Below are 22,889 nucleotides of genomic sequence, written 5' to 3' on the forward strand. Positions count from 1 at the left end.
TAAGCCTCATTAACATGTTCATTCGCCCAAATTAATGTGCTCGTTATAGATCGACATAAATCTGCATCCTTACACTCTTGAAGAAATATACAGCGGTAGGAAAGACAACGTCTGGTAGCTTTTCCTGAGCTACAAGGGCTATGATTGCTATTGTTGAATGATGTTTCACAATTTAAATCAATATATTCAGGATTGCACACACACTTGTGTCCCATTATATTTCATTAAGACGCAACATTATGTACTGGTTTTGATTGACAATTTGTTAGCATTTGTATGTCGCAGAACTCTCTCGAATAAATCGTTGGCGTGGTCATGACAATTTCTGCTACGTTGACAGGGCCGGCGCTACCATATAGGCAAACTAGGCAGCCGCCTAGGGCGCTGATTTCAGGGGGCGCATTTCTCCAAATCAACAACAGTTTTGAAAAATAAATAAATTTCAGTTTTATTGAGGGTAGTATTTTATCCTGGTTTATTTCATACAGGGACAAATAATCGGGTAGATTCAGTCTGACCGAAACACCAGGCTGACCGGAACAAGCAAAATTAGTGAGTAAAAATCTCGCGTATAAGAAACTTTCAGGACGTAATTACGTTCGCGTGTTTTTATAGGCCACGCGTTTTTCTGTGGAATTACGCGTATACGAAATCTTCAGTTTGCCGCGTGGGGGGGGGGGGAGGCGCCAGAATCTAACCTTGCCTTGGGCGCCAGATAGTCTGGCGCCGGCCCTGTACGTCGGCATGGGGTGCTGGAGTTGTCATCTTTGTTAATTAAACACTTCAAACCAGAAAAGATACTTTCAATAAGAACCGCGTTCACTGACACCGCATATCCCATACTCACAAAATTCTTTGGCGCACTCTTGTTTTCAAACTACCTTATCGCAGTGAAAGCAAGTGACATGTGGATGAAAAATACTGTTACATGTGTAATGCATGATAATGGACTTACCAGCGCCATAAGAATTCTGTCTGCACTCGTCGATTTTAATGTCCCACTTTTATCAGTATATGTTTCATTACAGTGACACGCGCGACCAGAGGGTGCTAATTAAAATATTTCTTTCAGGCATGAATTATTTTCGCACTCATCCAATAATATTTCACACCTATTTTTAGTAACACTTATATCAATAATATACGTTTTGACACGTGCTGTTGAAATGCAAGGATCTTTGACACGGAGTTCCATATTGTTCTGGTTAATCTTTTCTGAAACTTATATTCATATTGTATGAGAAAACTTCTGAGGCAGGTATATTAAAATATTTACAAATATCAACAAAATGCTCGTATAAATGTATCACGACTAATATGTTATGTAATGATATCAAGATATCAAATACTCCCTGAAGTGTCAGAAAACGATCCCCTGCCGCAATACTGAACATTCTTCTCCCTATGAAGCATTCCGTGTTTTCCTCTTTAACATTTTAAGCGCGTTTCTTTTCTATACATATGAGAGCTGGGTCACACGTTTCACTGCTGTCCATTGGATGGTTTGATATGCAACGGAAGATTACTGAATTGATGAAATATCCTCGCCTCATATGTCTCGAGTTCACTTCAAACATAGCATATGGTTACACTGGCAGTTTCTTTGGTGGAGATATATTTCATAATGTAGAAGGAAGTGATATAAAGTTTTACTTGTTTCGTACGTTGATACTATAAATAGAACCGGTCTTGTTGTTGATTGGCTAATGACTAGTACATGGGTTTGTCGTTGATTGGATAATATAGATATTATGGTGTGAACTAATACTTCTGCTTCATACCCACCCTGAAAATGTAAATCAGATTCCGCAGTCATATCGAAAAGAAAATATTTTTCCCCGATCTCATTTATATATGATCGTTCCTCGATGACTATTTCAAAATTTGTAACAATTTTATTTGATATTAAAGAAATTGCACAAGGAAAACTGTTGGGACAGGAAATATTACTTGTTCGAATTTGAATATTTCCATGCTAAAGTTAGGAAGGTATCCTTTTGTAAATACTGTCTTATATTTTGAAATTTACTAGTTCTTAATGTATGATTTCCAAATGTTCTAGATGTCAAAGAACCGAATAACTTTATCCATGCTTTAAATGTATTTTATTCCTTGCTTGCTTCAGCCCGAGTCAGGCCTTTTGACCCCGGATTGTATCCATAAAGAAGTAAGACATCAATATATTGTCTGGTTTCACATTCAGTTAACTATTTTCTGCATTAGAGTATTGAGTTTCGTTAATGCTTTCCGATGCATGTGCATCTATTACTATCAAAAGGTACTTTTGCTATCGTTATATTTTTCATCTGCATGTATATTGATTATTGTCTTTGTTTTTCTTTAACAAAGAAATGGTTATTGCTTTTGTAATGTGTAGGAACATTGCTTGCTTAGCCAGTATTTTAGTTATCATATTTACTTTTCTATTGTACCTGTTTAACTGTTTTCTATTTTTCCATGATTTTTATGCAAACATTTATGCATTCAGGATCCAAGTAAAGGTGTCTCAAATGCAGTTCATTGTCTTCCTAAGCAAACTTCTTCCGTTGATACATCAACACATTCCTCGACCAGCATCCAGAGAATATATTACGCTTTAAGAATTGCCTTTAGACGTTATCAACAAACCTCCTGGTACTCCCTAATGGTAATATTAATTTGTAAAGACTTGGAAGTGTTCTGGAATATTCTCGTACTCATACACGAAAAAGTAATTAAAATTGTATGAAATAGCAGAAATTAGGCTCCTTATGTTGTTGTACCTTTACACTGTTAGGAACATATGATCTTAAAATAGGTAACAGGTAAGAGTGAGAAGCAAGATGTTCTGTAACAGTCAACAAATAATTTATTCACAAAAATAGAACAGAGAAAAAATACAAAAAGAACATACGGAATTGTGAATAAGACCCCAACAATTCATATAATTTGTTGCACAAGTCATAATGATTAAAGTTCTGAATAAACTTAAGTGGCATTCGAAACAAAGTCAAGCCCACAATATAATTATCTATAGTATAAAATGAATACAAAACTAACAAGCCAATGCAGATTAAATGTACATAACAACACGAGATGGTAAAACACATTGCAGAAACGTAATGCCTAATGTTATCATGCTCTAACATTATATGATGGTCATGAAAACGAACAAGCTTGAGCTTACGAAGAATATTTGGCAATTACATAAAGAGGCTTGCGCATCGTAGATATGCATGTATTTAACCACCCACATATCGTTGTATCATTGGATACGGTGTGTGTATGCATGTGCCAGGCATAACTATATATGAACTGATGTGTCGTAGGAATCATGCTTTTATGGATGGGTATAGGTACATCTGCTGACAGTAACACGAAAGTACTACTTTTAGTTTAGCAAAAGATAAATGAACAATCCGTATAATAGCACACAAGAAGAAAAGCAGAGAAGGTATACATCGGAATACTGAACGTCCAAGGGTATGTTTGAATATGGTTTAACGGCAAATCAGTACAGTCACAGCTATATAATGCTGAAAAACATCAGTAGAAACAGAAAACATAAACGTGTCTAATCTTTATGGAGATATACACTGTATAATATTTTTCCATATAAGATAAAAACGAAACGGTAACAATGTCAAAACCATTTTTGTGTATAACTTCAACAGGAAACACTCAAGGTACACACCGGAAATAGAGTCAGCTAATTATATGTGTACTGCATTGTTTTTAGAATGTTGAATATATCCTCTGCTTACATGTCATCGAGAAGCTTTTTAAATGAGTTCAGATCAAAATGATTCTGTTTCACATGGAAGTTAAAGTCGATACACGAGACGAAATGTAATTCACCGTTACCGTGCACCAGAAAGTGATGCAGTGGAGTGGAAGTTTCTGGTATTTGCGTCCTAAAGAGAATAAATCGAAAGATCGATAGTTTCAGGCAAAACAAAAAGTTAAATATAAATACAGCCATACGGGTTTGCCTGAAATACAAGTCTTGGCCCAATCGTGTTGTATAACAAATACCAATTTGCCTGGAATGTTTTTGTATCTTTATTCTTCAACATAACCATTGCTTGCTAATATATATATTTTACTTTGCCGTCTTTTTGCATTGTGAGATTTTGTTTATGTTTGGATACGTGAATAGTATCATGCGGATTTATTTATTTATTTGACGTAGTGTCTATGATAGTAAATGGGCTTTGTATTTGTGTATTTCGTGCGTGTTTGCCTTTTCAAGATTAGTTTTGGTCCGTGTACTGTCAGTTTCATTTAAATACTGAATCACCTCCGGATGAACATGATAAATGTCTGTCTGTCTATATGTCCATCTGTCAATCTGTTAGTATCTCTCTCTCTCTCTCTCTCTCTCTCTCTCTCTCTCTCTCTCTCTTTGCACTGTGACGTTTTATTTAATTTTGGATACGCGAATAGTATCATGCGGATTTATTTATTTATTCGACGTATTATCTATGTTAGTAAATGGTCTTTGTGTTTGTGTATTTCGTGCGTGTTTGCCTTTTTCAACACTAGTTTTGGTCCGTGTACTGTCAGTTTCATTTAAATATTGAATCACTTCCGGATGAACATGATAAATGTCTGTCTGTCTATTGTCAATCTTTCCATCTGTCAGTATGTCTGTCTGTATGTCTGTCTCTGTCTCTCTCTCTCTCTCTCTCTCTCTCTCTCTATATATATATATATATATATATATATATATATATATATATATATATATATATATATATATAACATCATACGTTATCTTTTAAATCTCTCTTATCTGAAAAGAGTCAGAGGCCATAAGAGGTACAGGACTTTATTTCAGATTATGAGTGATTTTTCTCACACACGAAACTATGATGTTCAGTACAGGCCCTGTCCCTCCAGTGTCCATTTGTATATATGATTACACAGTTGCCATCTGCATCAGGATCGACGTGGTCCCAGTTCGAGTAAGAATATGGCACTCCCGCCTCCCATTGCCAGTCATGTCTGTTGTGAGTCCCCGTTCTTGTAGAAACTAAACCAATCCATGAGCCAGCGCTTGCGTTGTCTGAAAATGGAAAACTATTATAAAGACGAATTTTGAGCATGCTAGGATTTTACCATGCGTAAACACATTCTGATGACTTCATGATATGCATGGTGAGGTTTAATGACGATTTCTTCCTGCTATTGTTCTGGTAGCGTTAGTATAACGTATATTGTGTATGTAAAGCTAGGTGTACATGTGTCTGAAATCACATAACGTTCTGTAATAAATGTTATTGTTTTGGCTTCATGGCATTCTTTAATGCAAAATAGGCTATACATTGCGGCCAGTATCACTGATGGTGAAAGAACACCTGAAAAGCCCCAGTAAGACCCACTGTATGATACTGGCAAGCTTTTTCAACATCCCACATGTATCGAGCCCGATACTCGAACCCACGCGGCCCCAGTAAGACCCACTGTATGATACTGGCAAGCTTTTTCAACATCCCACATGTATCGAGCCCGATACTCGAACCCACGCGGCCCCAGTAATACATGGATCAATTACTATGTCATAGAAATATAAAAAGAAATCTCAGTCCCAGTACCCCTGACACAATGTATGTACGTTCCAAATAGCTAGTTATTTCAAACGCAAAGTCTGGTGCATGACCTAGATGAAGTAGAGGAATGAACATTATTTTTTATTAAATAGGAAAAGTGAGTACCTCTCTAATTTATCACTAACAGGAAAGTTTTATTCTTAAGATTCTTTGGAACACGTCTTATGAACGTACTCACTTGTTCTTAGGAAAATACTGGTTGATCCCACATCAACAACAACAACAACAACAAAAAACATGTAAGGCTGCGTGCTTTTGTACAAAAGTGCAAAAAGTGCACTTACTACGCAGTTCGAAAGCACGTGATAATAAAATTATGACGTCTTCACTGGGGCGATATTTGTTACCTAACAGACAATAAATCGCAAGTTATTATTTCGTTACGTTTCTAAATCATGATCTCTCCATGTTGATAGATATTCAGACAAAAGTAGCGCATGAAACTGTTCATCACACTATGAACATTTCAATGTTTAAGTGATATTGGGTCGCTTGATTCTTAAGATATGTATAAGTAATAATAATAATTATAATGAGGACTTTGTATAACGCCTAATCTTTAGAAGTTCTAAGCGCTTTACAACATTAGACAACACCTATCAGGTAAAAAACGTATAATAATATGATTACAAAAACAAACACCATGAAACTAGAAAACATTAAAAAAAAACATGCTGAGAATATTTAAGGTAGGAACCATTATTAAGACTTTAAGTTTGTTCCTGCAGTCGAAACAAGTGAGTTGTTAGGGCACACTTGAATGTGATCACTGTGTCTTTGTGTCTAAGTTCAGTGGGCGATTCATTCCACATTGCTGGGCCCTGGTATGTAAAAGAACTCTGTCCATATGACTTTGTTTTCATAGTGGGATTAATGAGTATACGATTGTCAGTGGAGGAGCGCAAGTTTCTTGCTGGTGTGTACAAATGGGTGAGGTCGGATAGGTGTGTTGGACTAGAGTCCGACAGTGAAACGTAACACAGAGAACAAATTTTGTGCTTGATTCTGGATATAATGTATAGCCAGTGTAGGGTACAGAGCAGCAGGAAGGTGTGCTCTGGTCGTGGTAGTCTAAGTATGATCCGAGCAGCTGTGTTTTGAACTTTTTGAAGTTTCTGGCGCAGATATTGAGATGAACCAGACAGAGTTGAGTTACAATAGTCCAGTCTTGAAAGTACTAATGAACACACAAGTGTTTTAGTGGCATCAACTGAAAGATACCTGCGAATTAATCTGATGCGTCTCAGCTCAAGATATGCAGTCTTGCATATGTTCATGACATGTTGGTGTAATGTGAGAGTACTGTCCAGAGTAACACATAGGTTTCGTATTGATTGTGTGAATTTAATGTTAGTGTTGCTGGTATTTATTGTTTGAGGTAAAGGATGTGAATGAGAAAGTCTTTGTATTATGATCAGAATGGCCTCAGTTTTATCATCATTCATCTGCAGCTTGTTACATGTCATCAATGATTTCACATCAGAAATGCACCTCTCTACAACTTGGATGGTAGCTTCAACTTCAGTTGGGTGGCTAGATTTGTATATTTGGGTGTCATCAGCGTAAAATTGGTGAGACACTGGATGATGATCTATGACACTTGAGAGCTACTGAGTGTACAGAATGAAGAGAAAATGTCCACGAACAGACCCCTGTGGAACACCACAACATAGATAAACTGGGCTGGAGTGTATTCCATTTGCAGATACAATTTGTGTCCTGTTGACCAAGCAGGACTTGATCCAATATAGTATTTTTCTCTCAAAACTTGAAGTGCTCTTACACATCCTTAGGCACTTGTATGCATTATTTACTCCAGTTTTTTTAACAGTAATCTTTCTGTCAGCTTGTTTCAGACTTAGTGAAGAGTTGATGAAGAAGATGTAAAAGTTTTCTCTTCGCGAAATGTTTACTTTTACTCCGCATAAAGAATTATTCTCACGGATGGAGTATACCATCCTCTGTTTATATCATAGTGGCTTTTTTTTGCTAAACCTTATGCAAATTTCAAAGGTTAAAGATAACTTTGAATATATCGCTATTGTTTAATGACACAATATATTCTTTAATTCATTACAAAAATAAATTAAACTTTTGAAATATACGTTTAAATTTAATATCTTGCATTCATTAAAACAATTTGCATCAATATTTTCTAACATTATACATTTTACTGGTATATATATATATATATATATATATATATATATATATATATATATATATATATATATATATATATAATACTATCATACATGTTAGAGAATTTTTAATTAGTACTCTACAGAGATTCAAACACCGGTATGCGGGTAATCTGTACCCATCGCCTTGCCTGCACACACGAGCCCACATTCCCTCACGACTAAGCATACATCACCAAAATAGGAAGTTACTGAATCGGTGTTATATGCACTGGTGTGCAGTAGACACACTCAAATATTAAATATTAATTCTGCCTACTATTATCAAGCGCTCTTCTACAGAATCAACGGATAGAACTTTCCGTTCTGTCTGGTCTATATTTATTATTCTCAACAATTAGTTCTAAATAACTTGATTTATTTCATAGGAATCAGGAATGACTGTAGATAGATGAGAATTAGTTATTAGGTCGTCATGTGAGTGATTCTCCTACACACGAGTGCATGTAACACCGATTGGGCTCTTTAGCGCCATACAAAAGGTTATATGTAGGGTTATTTTAAAGTGTTTAAAGGTTTCGTATCGACCGGCGATATAAAATCAAAGAGATGAATGAAAAACGACAAGATGAAAACGGTAATAAATAAATAAAGCTTCCCGACCAACGTGGAATGTAAATGGTGTATCTTTATGATGACAGATGACAAGATGTTGAATGTAAAGGACTGTTTATACATTACTTAAACCTTCTTAACGTGATGGCATACAAGTTTTAGCTTAGAATAAATATTTACTTCTTTTAAGAATTTTAGAATACAACTTACGTTTATTTATCAAAAAGTTCCTTCGTGTCACGCATATTGTAGTACTGATCGCGCGTAGGCTGCATGTCGAAACACTCCGTCATAATGTGCTTAAAAGTGAATTGTTCATTGCAGGTAACGTACTCTGGTGGGTCTTCACCTTTTAATATGTGGGAGTGGGTTATATAAGTATGTCCAATTCGAATTTTTGCAATGACTACCACCTCTCTACGGATAATTCTGTAGGAAGGAGTCCATTCTCCTAGAGCTGGCTTGATTGCATGAAATTTGTATGTAATTCAATGCATCATTCCATGATGATTGCCACTTCTGACGTAAGGACTTTCTGATACTAGGTGGAACATGGACGGGATTGCCTCAGATTTGTTCTGATCGTGTAACGTAAAAAGTACTGTTGGTTGCTTAAGTATGCAGGGAGGTGTTTCGAAGATGGACATTTTCTAAATTTCAGAAAGATCAACTTTGATACTGTCAAGGATGGGTGATATTATAATGCCAAATGAAGGTAAGGCGTTTGGTTTATTTTCTTATAAGGTTTTGTACATGGATTGAAAAACAGACGACAAAGCAGGGTTCAGAGGGTTTGATCTTAATTTCAGATCATACTGTGAGGAAAGCATTTCTCTACAATGTGATAAATGTGGTTCATTCGCGTTCACATGAGGATGTCTTAAATGTTACCAGAGCGAGTTGTATTCCTTGATGATGGATTGGATCAAGCATTTTCAAATATGATGTTCTGGCTGAACCATAAACAACACAACCATAGTCTAGTCTGCATCGAATAAACGTTCTTTACAAATTGCGGATGACCTTTCTATCAGCTCCCCAGTCATCGTGCGCTACTACCTTAAGTAGATCTAGAGATGTTATCCATTTAGCTTTTAAGTTATTTAGATGTGGAATAAAAGTCAGTTTTCTGTCGAAGATAATACCTAAATACTTTGTTTCCTCAGCAACTGGAATATGTGTTCCGTCCAGCGTGAGTTTAGGTTCATCATGATGTCTTCGTAACTGACAGAAATGCACACATATCGTTTTTGATTTCGGGAATTTTAAACCATTAGTACTAGCTCAATTTTAAATCTTGTTTCTATTTTGCTGTAGTTGTCTCAATCGTATGCATGTGCTTTGATCGATATCACATATAGAATACTGCCATGGGACACACCCATCTCTTGCTCGTGCAGATCTGAAAGGGTAGAGCCCAATCGTACCTTCAATTCTGTCTGAGAGAAAGTTTGATATGAAAGAGGGCAGACGGCATTTTAGACCCAGATCGTGCAGGTCATTTAGTATCCCATTTTTCCAAGTCTTGTCATAGGCCTATTCTGAATCAAAGACAATCTCTATCAAATGTTCCTTCTTGATACATGCGTCGCGAATAAATGTTTCCAGTCTACCAGATGATCATTGGTGATACGGCCATCACGAAAGCCACTTTGGAAAGGAAGTATTAAATTGTTAGTTTCCAAGTACCATACAAGCCGAGAATTTATCATTCGTTCAACTATTTTGCATACACAACTCGTCAGAACAAAGGGTCGATAGTTGTTAGGATCTGCGCTATCTTGACCTGGTTTGGGAACTGTTATTACTGTTGCTTCTTTCCAAATGTTTGGATCATTACCAGTAATCCATAAATCATTGAAGATTTCCAGAAGAACTGTTAATGATGGTTCTGGAAGGTGCTTCAAAAACTGGTAATATATTTTGTCAGGCCCAGTGGATGTATTGTTGGGCTTATTCAGAGATTCCATCAGCTCAAATAGTAAATTATTCGATGTGAATTTCATCCATGTCTTTTAATTTTGAGTTTTCAACCTGCGGAAGGCTTCGGAATAATAAGACGATGAGCAATATTTAGAGAAACTATCAGCAAATGTATCAGCCATGATAAGTTTGGAATTGTAATTCGTGTTGTTTAATTTGAGATGTCGAAAGGAATTGTGTTTTCGCTTTCCGTTTATTTTGCGGATAGTTTCCCAAACTTTCTTTATAGAGAAACGAGAGGTTAAAGTTTAAACATAGTTTTTCCATTATGCTATTTTGCTTTCTTTAATCGTGCTTTAGCCAGAACAATAGGGTACAATTAAATGTTTGGTACGATTATTATTGTTGTTCAGTGCTTCTCGGCGTAGTCTAATGGCCTCTTTACGTTCTTTTGAGAACCACGGCTTTTGGTTTCTTTTACAGTTTGATGAAGACTTGGGAATGGATTCTTCTGCAATGTCGATTAAAACAGAAGTAAAATATTGAATAGGGTTATTGCCGTTTAAAATAGTATCCCTGTTAAGCTTAGCTGTTCTAAGTGTTTTAAATTTGGCCCAGTCGGCCTTCTTTATATTCGGTTGTGGAATTGCTTCGTCAATTGTAACGTTTGTGTTCTGAAGAGAGATTGGAAAGTAATCACTACTGTGAACGTCATCAACGACCTTCCTTTCATAGTCCAAAAGCAGCGATGGGGAACAAATTGTTAAATCCAAACACGTGTATGTACCCGTTCTTGGGTGTAAATATATCGGTGATTTGGTGTTATATAGACACAAAGCGTGTCTAGAAAGGAAGTCTTCTACCTTGTTGCCTCTGTCGCTTATGTGATTTGATCTCCATAAAGTGTTATAGGCATTAAAATCCCCGAGTAAAAGAAATAGTGCGGGAAGTTGTTGAGCAACATTGTCTAATTGGTTTGGTACTAGGTTGGTGTTTGGTGGTAAGTAAATAGAACAAAAGATAATCACTCGATGTGGAGTGACTTGCATATTTGTGTTTAAAGGGATTACGCATAAAGGGCTCTACTGTTCACAACAACAGAAAGTCCTCCTGCGGCCCTGTCACCATTTATAGAGTAGGTGTTAAGGAGGGGGTAAATTTAAGTGTGATGTTTTCCGTATCTTTCAAGAATGTTTCAGGCAGGCATAGTACTGCAGGATCATGTTTATTTAGAAGCAGAAAAATATCATTGCAGATGGCTTTAAGTCCTCGACAGTTCCATTGTATGATTGTGTTCTTCATTATAAATTTAAATTTGAAGATTGTGGAGTTATCTTAGACCTTTCGCGGAGGCAATCTGTGTGATTATTTCTCTGGAGGTACAGGGCGAATTATTTGTTGGTAGGTCTGGAGCTACCTTGAGCGCATGGAGCAGGTTCTTCTGCATCGATCCTCTCAATTTTTCCAAACCTGTTGTAGCGTTTGATGGGGTCATCTGACAACATTTGATGCCTATTTATTTGAGATTTGTTTTTATTCTTTTGTGATTTATGTGGTGGTTTATCATTGAAAGTTGTTTGAGTAGATGTTGTGTTTTTCTGTGCTTGGTAATGAGGACTTTTAGAGCTTGGTGTTGAATTGGGTAAATCTGTCTCTGTTTGAGCGTCATTCGTTGTTTTGGTATTATTCTTCACTACAGTGGTGAAGGATGGGCCAGAATTGACTGTTTTGGCCTGTACAAGTTTTAATGCTTCTGTCTCGACCTTCACTTGCAAGAAGCCAACTTTGACCACTCTTGGTACTTTTGGTTTGTTGAAGATGAGTACAATCGTGTTGGTGTCTTGCAGATTGTTATTACGTTTGATACATATTCTACGGACTGCAATGACACCTTTGTTTTTCCTCCCTTCAATGATATATGTGTCGCTGACTCCAGTCAAGTCACGACAGTTAAATCACGCATAGGGGAGTACTGAGCGTGGTGTGAGTGAATTAGGTCACTGGGATATCGAAGAAGTTTTCATTTTCTTGATATTTTCTGTTTGACCTCGTCGCTTACACTCAACAAGAAGGCAACCCGATTTCAACTTTGTGACATTTTTGGTGTGCCAATCGATCATGTGATTGTGTTTTCGATGATAAACGGAAATAGTGCAGCAAGTGGTTTTGTGGTATCTTTAGAATGTATAAACATGAAGCGTGGAAATGACTCCACAATACATGGTTTGTTATCTGATTCAGGTCCAGTTTTGGTACCTTTATTTTGATTATGTTTTGGAAATTCCATGTCGTTTTGTTTAACAGTCAGCATCCGTTCTCCCCAACCACCATGGAGACCGACAAGGGGACACTTTTCAAGTGACAGGGATACGCAGATCTATACTAAGTTGATAACATTACCTGTGATTGACCCGTGACGCCACCGCCTTCGAGGGTCGGTAAAATTACCTCCCGATTGAACCGTTAAGCCACCACATTCTAGAAAGCCTTCTAAGACTTTGGAAAGGGAACTTTAAAGAAATAGACTGTAGGGGCAACGGTGGTATTAAGAGAGATACAATGAGAAAGATAAAGAAGTTGAGCGAGTAAATCAATACCTCCTTGGACTAAGCACTAAGGATATTGACGCTGGACGCGTTGAATAAGCAATCCATCAATTCTGTTGACATGGTTAGGTCATCATAATAAGGCAGTAGTCAACTCCTTCGCGTTCACAGGTTCAAACGAACTATCTTTTATTTTCAACTCAAGCAAGACTACACCAAAAATACTCGCCACCAATAGACGCTGAAGAACGCAATGTTGTGCAGGCCGACTACTCCAGCAAGAGTAACTAACGCATTGAGTAACTTAATCAGAATCTACCGTCAAGAAAGATTACAACGATATTGATGACGCAGTACACGGGTATTACTTGACGAACAGCTGGAAAAACAAACATAACGTCTCATAGATCGGCCACTATTCTTATTTCTCTGACCACTACACAATCTCGCCTGAGCAGCAAAAATACGAAATGCTGTTTGTGGTTAGAGGACTATCATTAGCTACTTGACCCACAAATATTTCTAAAAGGTCCACCCAAAGCTTCCTAGCAGCTCAGTAGCAAGTACGGCGGTGGACTTGGCATGACTAGCAGAGGCAAGGATTCTCCCCGCGTCATTCGACCGCTCCTGTTTTGTGACTATGGTTGACTTCATGTATTCTATCTAAAATGGAAAGTTAGGGCGTGCTGGTTTGTAGCTTAAGAGCGGCTAGAGGGCATATTGCTGGATCACAAAACAGTAAAGCGCAATGCATACTTTGCTCGCATAGAGCAACAAATTGGTAGAGATCAAGAAACTACGAGAAGCCGCCACATTTTTACAAGACGTTGCCAGGACATAGTGTATATGTAATCCATGTGACAAATTTAACTCCCAGCACCACACAAATTCTCCAGGCATATGTTTACATTTTCAATGCCTAATGAAGTGCACTAGGCTAACATCTTGTTTGTGTCGCACGACAAGGTTGAGTGATACATGTACCAAAGTGCTATGAATATGGCAGAGGTAACCAGCCATTACGAAGATGCCGACTCTTTGACCGCATAAAAAGCTACTAAAGTATATTATGTTCTGGCGCGTATCTACAACCCGAAGCCGCTAAAATGTCACATTCTGTTAGATGTTGACCATTGCTGAGAGATAATGGGTGCTGTGTCGCATGTCTGGCCATTTGCGATGTGCGTGTAAAGCATGATAAGGTCTGCAACCACTGTGCACAGGGCGTTGTGGAGTGGTTCAACTGTATTCTAGGCGAGCGGTATTTTGGACATCAGTACACCCGGGACGATGGTCAGATGTTCAGCAGCACAGTGCCTCGACGACCACACTAGGTCATGAGATTGATGATGATGACACCCGGGAGAAATTGTTTCCAAGAACGATACTACAAGCACGTTTAGTACTGAGGGTGTTCTGTTCACAGGTACGAAGTGGTTGTTGGGTCCTATTTGCAAACAAATCATAAAATGCACTTCTTTTTTGGGAGGGAGAGGCCTTCTGCGAAACATCTCTTCGAAATGTGCAAATGACATGATGCAATAAATGTCTTTCTATCATGTTATCCTTCTCTCTTGAATGGTTTTGTTATTATTGTAGTTCATAAATAACTGCGTTAGAATGTATCTTTGTCACGTGCTCTATTATTTTAATGAATATTGCCACAATGTTACCACTCTTTATAACATACATTATGTAACTGGTCCATGGTTTGTTCTTTTACTTCGATCTTTGCTAGACCCTGCATTGTTTTCTAAACTGTGCTGCATTTAAGCCACACTATTCATTCATGCCGCTTTTTTCCACAAAGGTCTTTGGTGCTCAGTTTAAGCCAAGCACACTTAATTATGCTGCAAACCATATCCCATTATTTTTAAAAGTGCAAACTTACTCTCCTGATCATTATTAAAAATTGCACAAATTTTGGAATGGAATATTGTTCCATACAGTTTGAGCAATCATAACGAAGGTTCTCGGCTGGTCCAGCAAGATTGCTTAAGAGCAAGTTGACACCCAGTGCCGGTTTTCAATTCTGTACCACTTCGTCTGGAGCTCCCACTTCTTCCCCGTTCTTAGTGCAAGCACATGTGGCTTCCAACTAATCAGGCAGGCAGTCTGAGACAGGCAGTTTGGGCACTTCGTTGGTAAGCTGGTTGAGCATGCCGTTAAGGACAGCGTTTGGCAAGCCGTTAAGGAAAGCCGTTTGGCATGTCAGTAAGGAGACAATTAGTAGTCAACGGATGTAGATTTTACTGACGCAAACCTCCCATTCAGATATTAAAACAGCTATTATCATATAGAGGTAAAGGGCTCTAAAAGTTTAAAATTTTATTTTTCTAAACGTGTAATGGCTGTTCTTCCATAGCACCCGAGCGTTTACCAATTAATTTGTTTAAATTTAAGTGGTCTAGATCAACTTTTGACAGACTACTACCAAACCCTTTTGGGCACGTACCCATTGAGCTTGTTTTCGTCCGTATTGTATCTTCCCAATCATTCAGTCTAATATACGTTAAGTCAGAGTTCTGCTGTGGCAGTCTGATCAATAATATATGATCCGATCAGGAGTGAGTTACACAGTGAAAAGATCTTGACAAAAAACCTTCCAAGTATAAACTAAGATGGCCGTTTCTAATGTGCCATGTTACTTAGTACGTGAACTACGACTAAATCTGGAGGCTACACGTGCCCTACACTATTTCAAAAGGATTATAAACGTCAGTTCAGCTTTGGTTGCATCAAACTCCTGTCATGGATAACCATTCTTTTTCCCGAGATAGTTTATCCCATGGGTCAGCCTCATTGTGAGTTTTCTTGGAGTCCAAAGTATAAAGGTCAAGCAAATTGTTATTAATTAAAAAATGCATTGCTAAGGAGAACGGAATCAATGCTTTAGGTTAGTCACCATACAAAATGTAATACAGCCTTTCCGTCATTTTTTAAGTAATCCGTTTACACGTTTTTGAGGCCTTAAATCAGAAATGATTAGACATGATCCATATTAAAGTTTAAATACACACAGTGAGACTGACTAATTGTGACGATTTTTCTCTGCATCAATTAATCGTAACTTCGTTCATTGTGTGCGAAATAGTTTGTACTATTTAATATTTGGCTTACCTGCGATTTTTTAAATAGTTGTGTTGTTTTAAACGGAAGTTTAATTCTAATTGTACGATTGTCAGTCTCGTCTTTTCCCCTTTCTATTTTCTTAGACGTCTGATTCTTATGACGTCCTCCATGTCTACTTACAATGCGTCATCAAAACGAACCAATTGCCACGTCACGAGGGGTAATCATCAACACGTTTAAAAAATAAATTGCATTCTAAATAATAAAGTCATGGTAAATGGGCACCGGAATAACATGATGCAACGTATAATAATTTATTCCATCTATAAAAATTTGAAGAAAAAAAAATTCGCACATAAAGTAATGCATTTGATAGCGAACTATTGACATTATAATGACCGGGTTCAGTCTATTGTCACTGAATTGACATGTTTACGTAACTTCGATGAACTTTAAGATTAACACGTGATTGTTAACGGTGTGTGGGGGGGTGTATGTGTGTGTGTGTGTGTGTGTGAGAGAGAGAGAGAGAGAGAGAGAGAGAGAGAGAGAGAGAGAGAGAGAAAGCATGTATACCGGATGGTACTGGATGGTTTTGCATTATAGATGAAAATGTACTTTTACTCGCGACGCATGTATCAATTAATCGCTCCAATAGCCTAGTGGTTAGGGCGTCCGCCTCGAATGCGGGAGGTCGTGGGTTCGATCCCCAGCCGAATCATAACAAAGACTTACTAAATGGTACTAACAGCTGCCTCGCTTGGCGCTCAGCATTAAGAGGTTAGTTTTAGGACTGGTCGGGCTGGTGTCAGGATAATGTAAATCGGTGGGACATCATGTTGCATGTCTGCGGCATGATGCCCCGGTGCTAGACATCACTATAAACCGCCACACTGCATACATCGTAGCGATATGACTGCAAAATTGTTAAAGCTATGTCAAAAATCCAAATCACACAACGCACACACACACACACACACACACACACACACACACACACATTTCATCAATTCCTTGTAACGACACATACATGACAATCTCTCTAAGATTGTGAAATATACGTACGTGCTTTCACGAATCGGAATATGGCCTGTTGTTTATCCTCTGATTCAATATTTACAAGATGTGAGTCAAACATTCTGCAATAATTATGGGCTGTAAACCTGTCAGTTGGGGTTCGAACATACTCGACACATCCAAGATTGTGCTGCAACATCTGAAACCCTGGGTGTGATTCACAAGGTTGGCTATGCTGTGTACCTTTGGGTTAATACAGATTACAAGGGTAGATTACTCTACTGAATAAATTTGCAGGACTGCATAGTCTGAAACAATATTTATTCAGACTCGGACATATGCACTAAATAAACCATAAAGTTTACTTGTTTGCGTGTTTAAAAAAAAATGCTTTTGCAACCTATGTGTAATTTTGCCATAAACTTATTTATCTCCTGTAGCAGCCACTTGTCCATCTTTTACCGCAAAATAAAAAAGTGCTAACATTTTCATGTGAAATTAATAAGAGTTGCCCGATAATTTTGTATCTCAAAGAGTTTAGCCATAAATACATATTATTCGATTCGGACCAATGAGTAATAATTGAAGATTTTTTGTATGCTCATTTCGTTAGTACATACTTCTACTTGTAGAATTGTTACATGTTGGAAACAGATAATCTGAAAGTGTAATAAGTTATCGTTAAGGAACGGTTTCAGGAACATTCTTTAGGTTATTTACGATGTTACCATTACCAGTGAACCCACCAATTAAAACGTGCGTTTTTTTATATCCTCGATTATTTAAAGAGGGTCATTGAACCGGTGTATCATTTCTCTGTTGCTATTTAACTATATATATCATGCACATATGAGGCACATATGAGGTTAAAACGATTCATTTTGGGAAAGTTTATAACTTCAACATTGTACAGTCTAAAAAGCAAATTGGCTGTTTTCGCGTACTGGAAACCTGGTTCAAGTAAGCATATTAAATTCATGATTATTCCCTTATTTTTCTTTTACTTACCTGTATGGATTGCCTGCATTGGATGCTCACAAATGAATCCATAAACTCGATAACACGGTTCATCGTACCATGTGTAGTTATCAGATCTGTGTAAAATGATACAGTCTTGGTCGTGATAATGGGGATCATTAGGCTGTTGTACAATCTTTCCCCAGTTGGTGTAAGTATAAACTTCGCTCCCTGTTTGCCAGTAGAACGTGTCATTGTGATTCACGTCACTACCGCCAATCCAAAGGTCAGGTATGTAACCTACGGAAAGATAAACAGATTTAGGTATGTACTATCCCAACATCCGGTTAAAATTTACTATAAAAGTAATAATTGTATGTTATCGCTTGTATCAAATCAATAAATTGGAATTATTGCTTTTTTAACGTCAACTATTCTGACTGAATGTCAGTCCTCTGTACAGTAAATATATGACAAAAAATAATAATTTCTGCTCTGTAACTGGTAGCAATTCCGATTACCAGAAGCATTATCAATTTACGGCAAGTACGGATTACCAGGAGTATTATCTAATTACGGATAATTACGGATTACCAGAAGTATTATCCAGTTACGGATAATTACAGATTACTACAATTAGTATTTGTGGTACTCTACATGCTTCGAAACTAACCTGAAATCTTGTGCAGTTCAGTCCAGATTTCGCTCATCTTTTCTTTTGTATCTATAGTCACCAACGTGGCCCCCTCCCTAGCACAAGTTACCGCGGCATGGTTGAAAGTTGCTATGTCAAAATGGAACTTAATGCACAAATGTCTCGTTTGAACGTAGCCGTATCCTTTCTTTGAACAATCTGCAGCAATAATGAGAACTGTAATAAGCAGACTGGAAAGTATCTGATAACTAAACTAATACCAGTAATAGACGCTGCATTACGTACGTGAATTTAACGATTCTGATAGAGGCATACATTATAATAATAAAATGAAAACAACATGGGGTAGGTCTGCCAATAAATCGATGTAATAATGTACATAACCTGATACGTCTATGTTCATTGTAAAAAGTTAGGTATATACAAAATGTAGCAAAGGGCATTCACTGATGTTTGTATTTTCATAATATGCATGCACTTCATTTCCATGCTGCATATGCATTGGTATAACTTTACGTCTAAAATATATGTTATGCTATATTCGGGGACAAAGTCTTAAATTTACACTTATTCCATTCGACCAGGAATTGAGGGCCTCCTAATACTATTCGTATCAAGAATTTTGGGTCCGGCACATAAAATAACACTTAAGTTAAGATATATATATATATATATATATATATATATATATATATATATATATATATATATATATATATATATATATATATATATACCTTGTACTACATGCGTGACGCTCGGTGCATGAGTACTACTGATCTCTTGATGCACGTGTGTGATAACTGGGGTTGCTTTCGTCAATACAGAATGGGTGGTTATTGCATGTGGTTTTGCAGTCGTTTGCGCATGCGTGGTATCGGGCATCTGATTACTGGTATGCTCCAGACGAACGTGTGTGATAACTGGGGTTGCTTTCGTCAATACAGAATGGGTGGTTGTTGCAGGTGGTTTTGCAGTCGTTTGTACATGCGTGGTTTCGTGCATGTGAGTACTGGTATGCTCCAGATGCACGTGTGTCACAAATTGGGTTGTAATTGGAGCATGAGTTCCGTGTATGGCAACAGAGTTATTTATGGTGCAAATATTATTGCAGAAACTGGTGTTACAACATGCTGGACAATCACCATATTCAGTATTTCGTCTTCCTACGAATAGTCCGCTAGGGTCGAGTGCTGGATTTCCATTGTTATGTATTTGTTGTGCTCCTAAACACGTCTGAAATAAAAATCGTACCGAGAAGAAAAGTATTTAATAATTATATCAGAAGAAAAACTTTAGCAAGATAATAACTGATAAATACAAAACGATAGAACAACGTACATGAAATGTTGTTCTAGGGTTTAACGCCATATTTCAGCACAAGAGAGGCTATACATGGCGGCCAGTATAACTGGTGGAGGAAGAACCCTGGAAAAGCCAGGGAAGAACCACCGACCCACGAAAAGCTACTCGCAGGCTTTCCCACGTACCCACGCCAGCCGAGCCTTAGACTCGAACCCACGCAGACAGAGGTGAGATGGCAGTGATCCGGTACGGTGAGCGCTTTAGACCACTCGGCCACTCGGGGCCCACGTACATGAAATAAGAACATTCCTAAACGTCTTCTAGATGGCAAGATTATATTGTTAGTTGTTATACTTACAGCTTTGTCTCCACATTTACTTCTGTAGAAGATCTTTGGAAGAAAGTCCAAATTGGGTTCAAGTAAACATTCCTGAAACAAAAAATAAGTCAAGTCACAGAGCAAAGCTTGTATCAAATTAAGTATTAATTATCTCCCCTTGATTCGCAAAGTCTGTTTTCAAAGATGAAATATTAAGTTTGCTCGTTTAATTGGTTAATTCATGCTTATTCCGTTAGACATCCATGTGTATTTATGGAACGCGTATACTGTGAACATAATTTGCCTGAAGAAAAAAAAACTTTAAAATATATGTTAAACATGTTTTATATATAAAGATTTATAGTTAATAAAAACTGCAATCTAGAATCATTTAATTGAGCATCAAAAGTAAAAGTAAGAAATAAAAAAGAAAAAAGTAATACTGGAATGAAACTAAGGTAAATCACCTCTTTGAATGAGCAAGTAAATCAATGCAGTTACTTTTTACCGGCTGAATGCATGTGATCACGTGAAAGATATTTTGCGGGCAATTTTCAGCAGTAAATAGGCCCTGCGTAGTATTATAAACTTGTAATATGTCAGCTCATTTCAACATTCTATATGATCAACTTTATTTCTAATAAAAAATATTATTATAGTTTATTTGCAACGAAACCATTAATATTGCTATTACATATCTGGATAACATGCATTACAATATAGTACCGGCTTCTTCACACACACACACATAAACACCCTCACACACACACACACACACACACACACACACACACACACATATATATATATATATATATATATATATATATATATATATATATATATATATATATATATATATACAATTCTTGTCAGCAAAATCTAATATAACCAGTTAAAGATTATATAAATTAAGAATAAAACTGGCATGAAGGGCAAACTGGTATAAAGGGCAAACTAGCATAAAGGGTACCGTAGCATGAAGGGCAAAATGACGTAAAGGGCAAAAAGAAAATCACACACTTGGCTACGAATCTTAAAACTCTTAAAGTCAGGCAGTCTAGTCCATATTTGTTTTAAACTATTTCTGTTTCATTGCACGTCCTGTGTAACATCACGCGACAAAAAGAATTATTATCACTTTCACTTTAATTATACATTTCAGGAAGTAATTTGATTGTACATGACATTTTATACGTGTCATGTTCCTAACGTTTTGCGATTCAAATCATATTTTCACAATTCGACATCACTAAATAATGTAACAAAATAATTATCCATCTTTATTTCGGTGAAGATGAAACTTGATAAATTGAAAAACGCATCATAGATTGACATGAATACGAATTGGGTGATCCATTACACGTTGTAGTTCCTGAGTGAAGATAGAAAAAAACTAAAGAAGACCCACCACAATCTCATTCTTTTCTATTCAACACTTTTTTTTAAAGCCATGAGAACTCACTCAAATATTGCTTATTAACATTCCTTTGTGAACGTATCTTTCTAATCGACTTTACAACCACTCTACACCTAAGTGACCTAACTCGCACTCAAGCTACTTATGTGCCCCACCTAACTGACCAGTCACATGGCAGCAGTGATTGCTGATATAACATAATTAACACTGCACACCACTAAAAATGTTAGAATATGAATCGTATTTCAGTCAGTGTATATTAAAACGTTGAATTCAGGCATCTAAAACTATTAAGGCTGACTTTTATAAATCTATCGGTTTAACTCAATGTCTTAATTAAAAACGTTATCAGCACTTTTTAAAAAAATGTTGTTGTTGTTGTTGTTGTAGGGTTTAACGCCATTTTTCAGCACAAGATAGGCTATACATGGCGGCCAGTATAATTGGTGGAGGAAGAACCCTGGAAAACCCCGGGAAGAACCACCGACCCACGAGAAGCTACTGGCAGGCTTTCTCACGTACCAACGTTAGCCGAGGCTGAGACTCGAACTCACGCAGACAGAGGTGAGATGGCAGTGATCCGTAACAGTGAGCGCTTTAGACCACTCGGCCACTCGGGGCCCCTTAAAAAAATGTAAGAATGGATATAATTATGAAATAGGAGATACGGGTGCCCTGTAGCAGTCAGTTGGATGGATAAGACGTAGCAACCTATATTGGATATGGCAAGGAGTAATTCACCCAGTAGTCTCAGATGCTTAATGTATAATGGATTGCATGTCTGGTTTTTGGGGGGATGTTTGGGCGTGGGGGTGGGTTCGAGAGTTATTCCCCTGATAATGATAGACGTTATTTTTTGAACATTCATCTGTATGTTACCATATCTCGCCCTAAACGACTAAATGAGATGTTAAAAGTTTGTAGTTATGTGACTTATTGGAATTGTGTTTAGAATATTTTGCTCTCGGTATTTTCTTTCTTTAAAGGTTAGTATAGATGGACAGTTTGTTGTCGGTTGCGGAATTTTGTTCCATGAGTCGATAAGTGAAGTCATATACGATCTTATGAGCAGCAAGGTTCAACATCAGTAATAAACGATAATGTTCGAGTTTCTCAGATGACATCATGTTTATGTTATTTAACAAGGTCTTTTCCTAATAATCTCAATTTTGTGAAGATTCCGTGTCAGTCACAGTTATATTGTCAGGACTTTTTCTATTTTTGTGAGACAAGCTTTACACGAGAAAGTGTATGGAGAAAGATCAGAATCAACACCCCTGATCAAGGAATTTGAACCGTTCAATCGAAGAACACCTATTTAATAAATA

The 22,889-nt window shown here is 37.2% G+C and overlaps 1 protein-coding gene and 1 long non-coding RNA gene across 2 annotated transcripts in view; one reads left to right on the plus strand and one right to left on the minus strand.

The window, feature by feature from the left end:
* LOC149793911 (uncharacterized) overlaps positions 1-22,889 on the plus strand; it is a 96,183-nt gene that overhangs the window by 68,692 nt on the left and 4,602 nt on the right. The window lies entirely within an intron of this gene.
* The window catches only part of LOC149793913 (uncharacterized), a 34,946-nt gene continuing 16,851 nt past the window's right edge, over positions 4,795-22,889 (minus strand). The window contains exons 7-12 of the mRNA XM_089967858.1: positions 20,181-20,252; positions 19,255-19,753; positions 18,536-18,715; positions 17,914-18,162; positions 16,954-17,148; positions 4,795-5,047 (exon numbers count right to left, since the gene is read on the minus strand). Coding sequence (XP_089823984.1) covers positions 4,821-5,047; positions 16,954-17,148; positions 17,914-18,162; positions 18,536-18,715; positions 19,255-19,753; positions 20,181-20,252 — 1,422 coding nt within the window. The 3' untranslated portion in view covers positions 4,795-4,820. The remainder of the gene's footprint in view (positions 5,048-16,953; positions 17,149-17,913; positions 18,163-18,535; positions 18,716-19,254; positions 19,754-20,180; positions 20,253-22,889) is intronic.

Source organism: Sinohyriopsis cumingii, chromosome 8, assembly GCF_028554795.1.
Source record: "Sinohyriopsis cumingii isolate HCF-2022 chromosome 8, ASM2855479v2, whole genome shotgun sequence".
NCBI lineage: Eukaryota > Metazoa > Mollusca > Bivalvia > Unionida > Unionidae > Sinohyriopsis > Sinohyriopsis cumingii.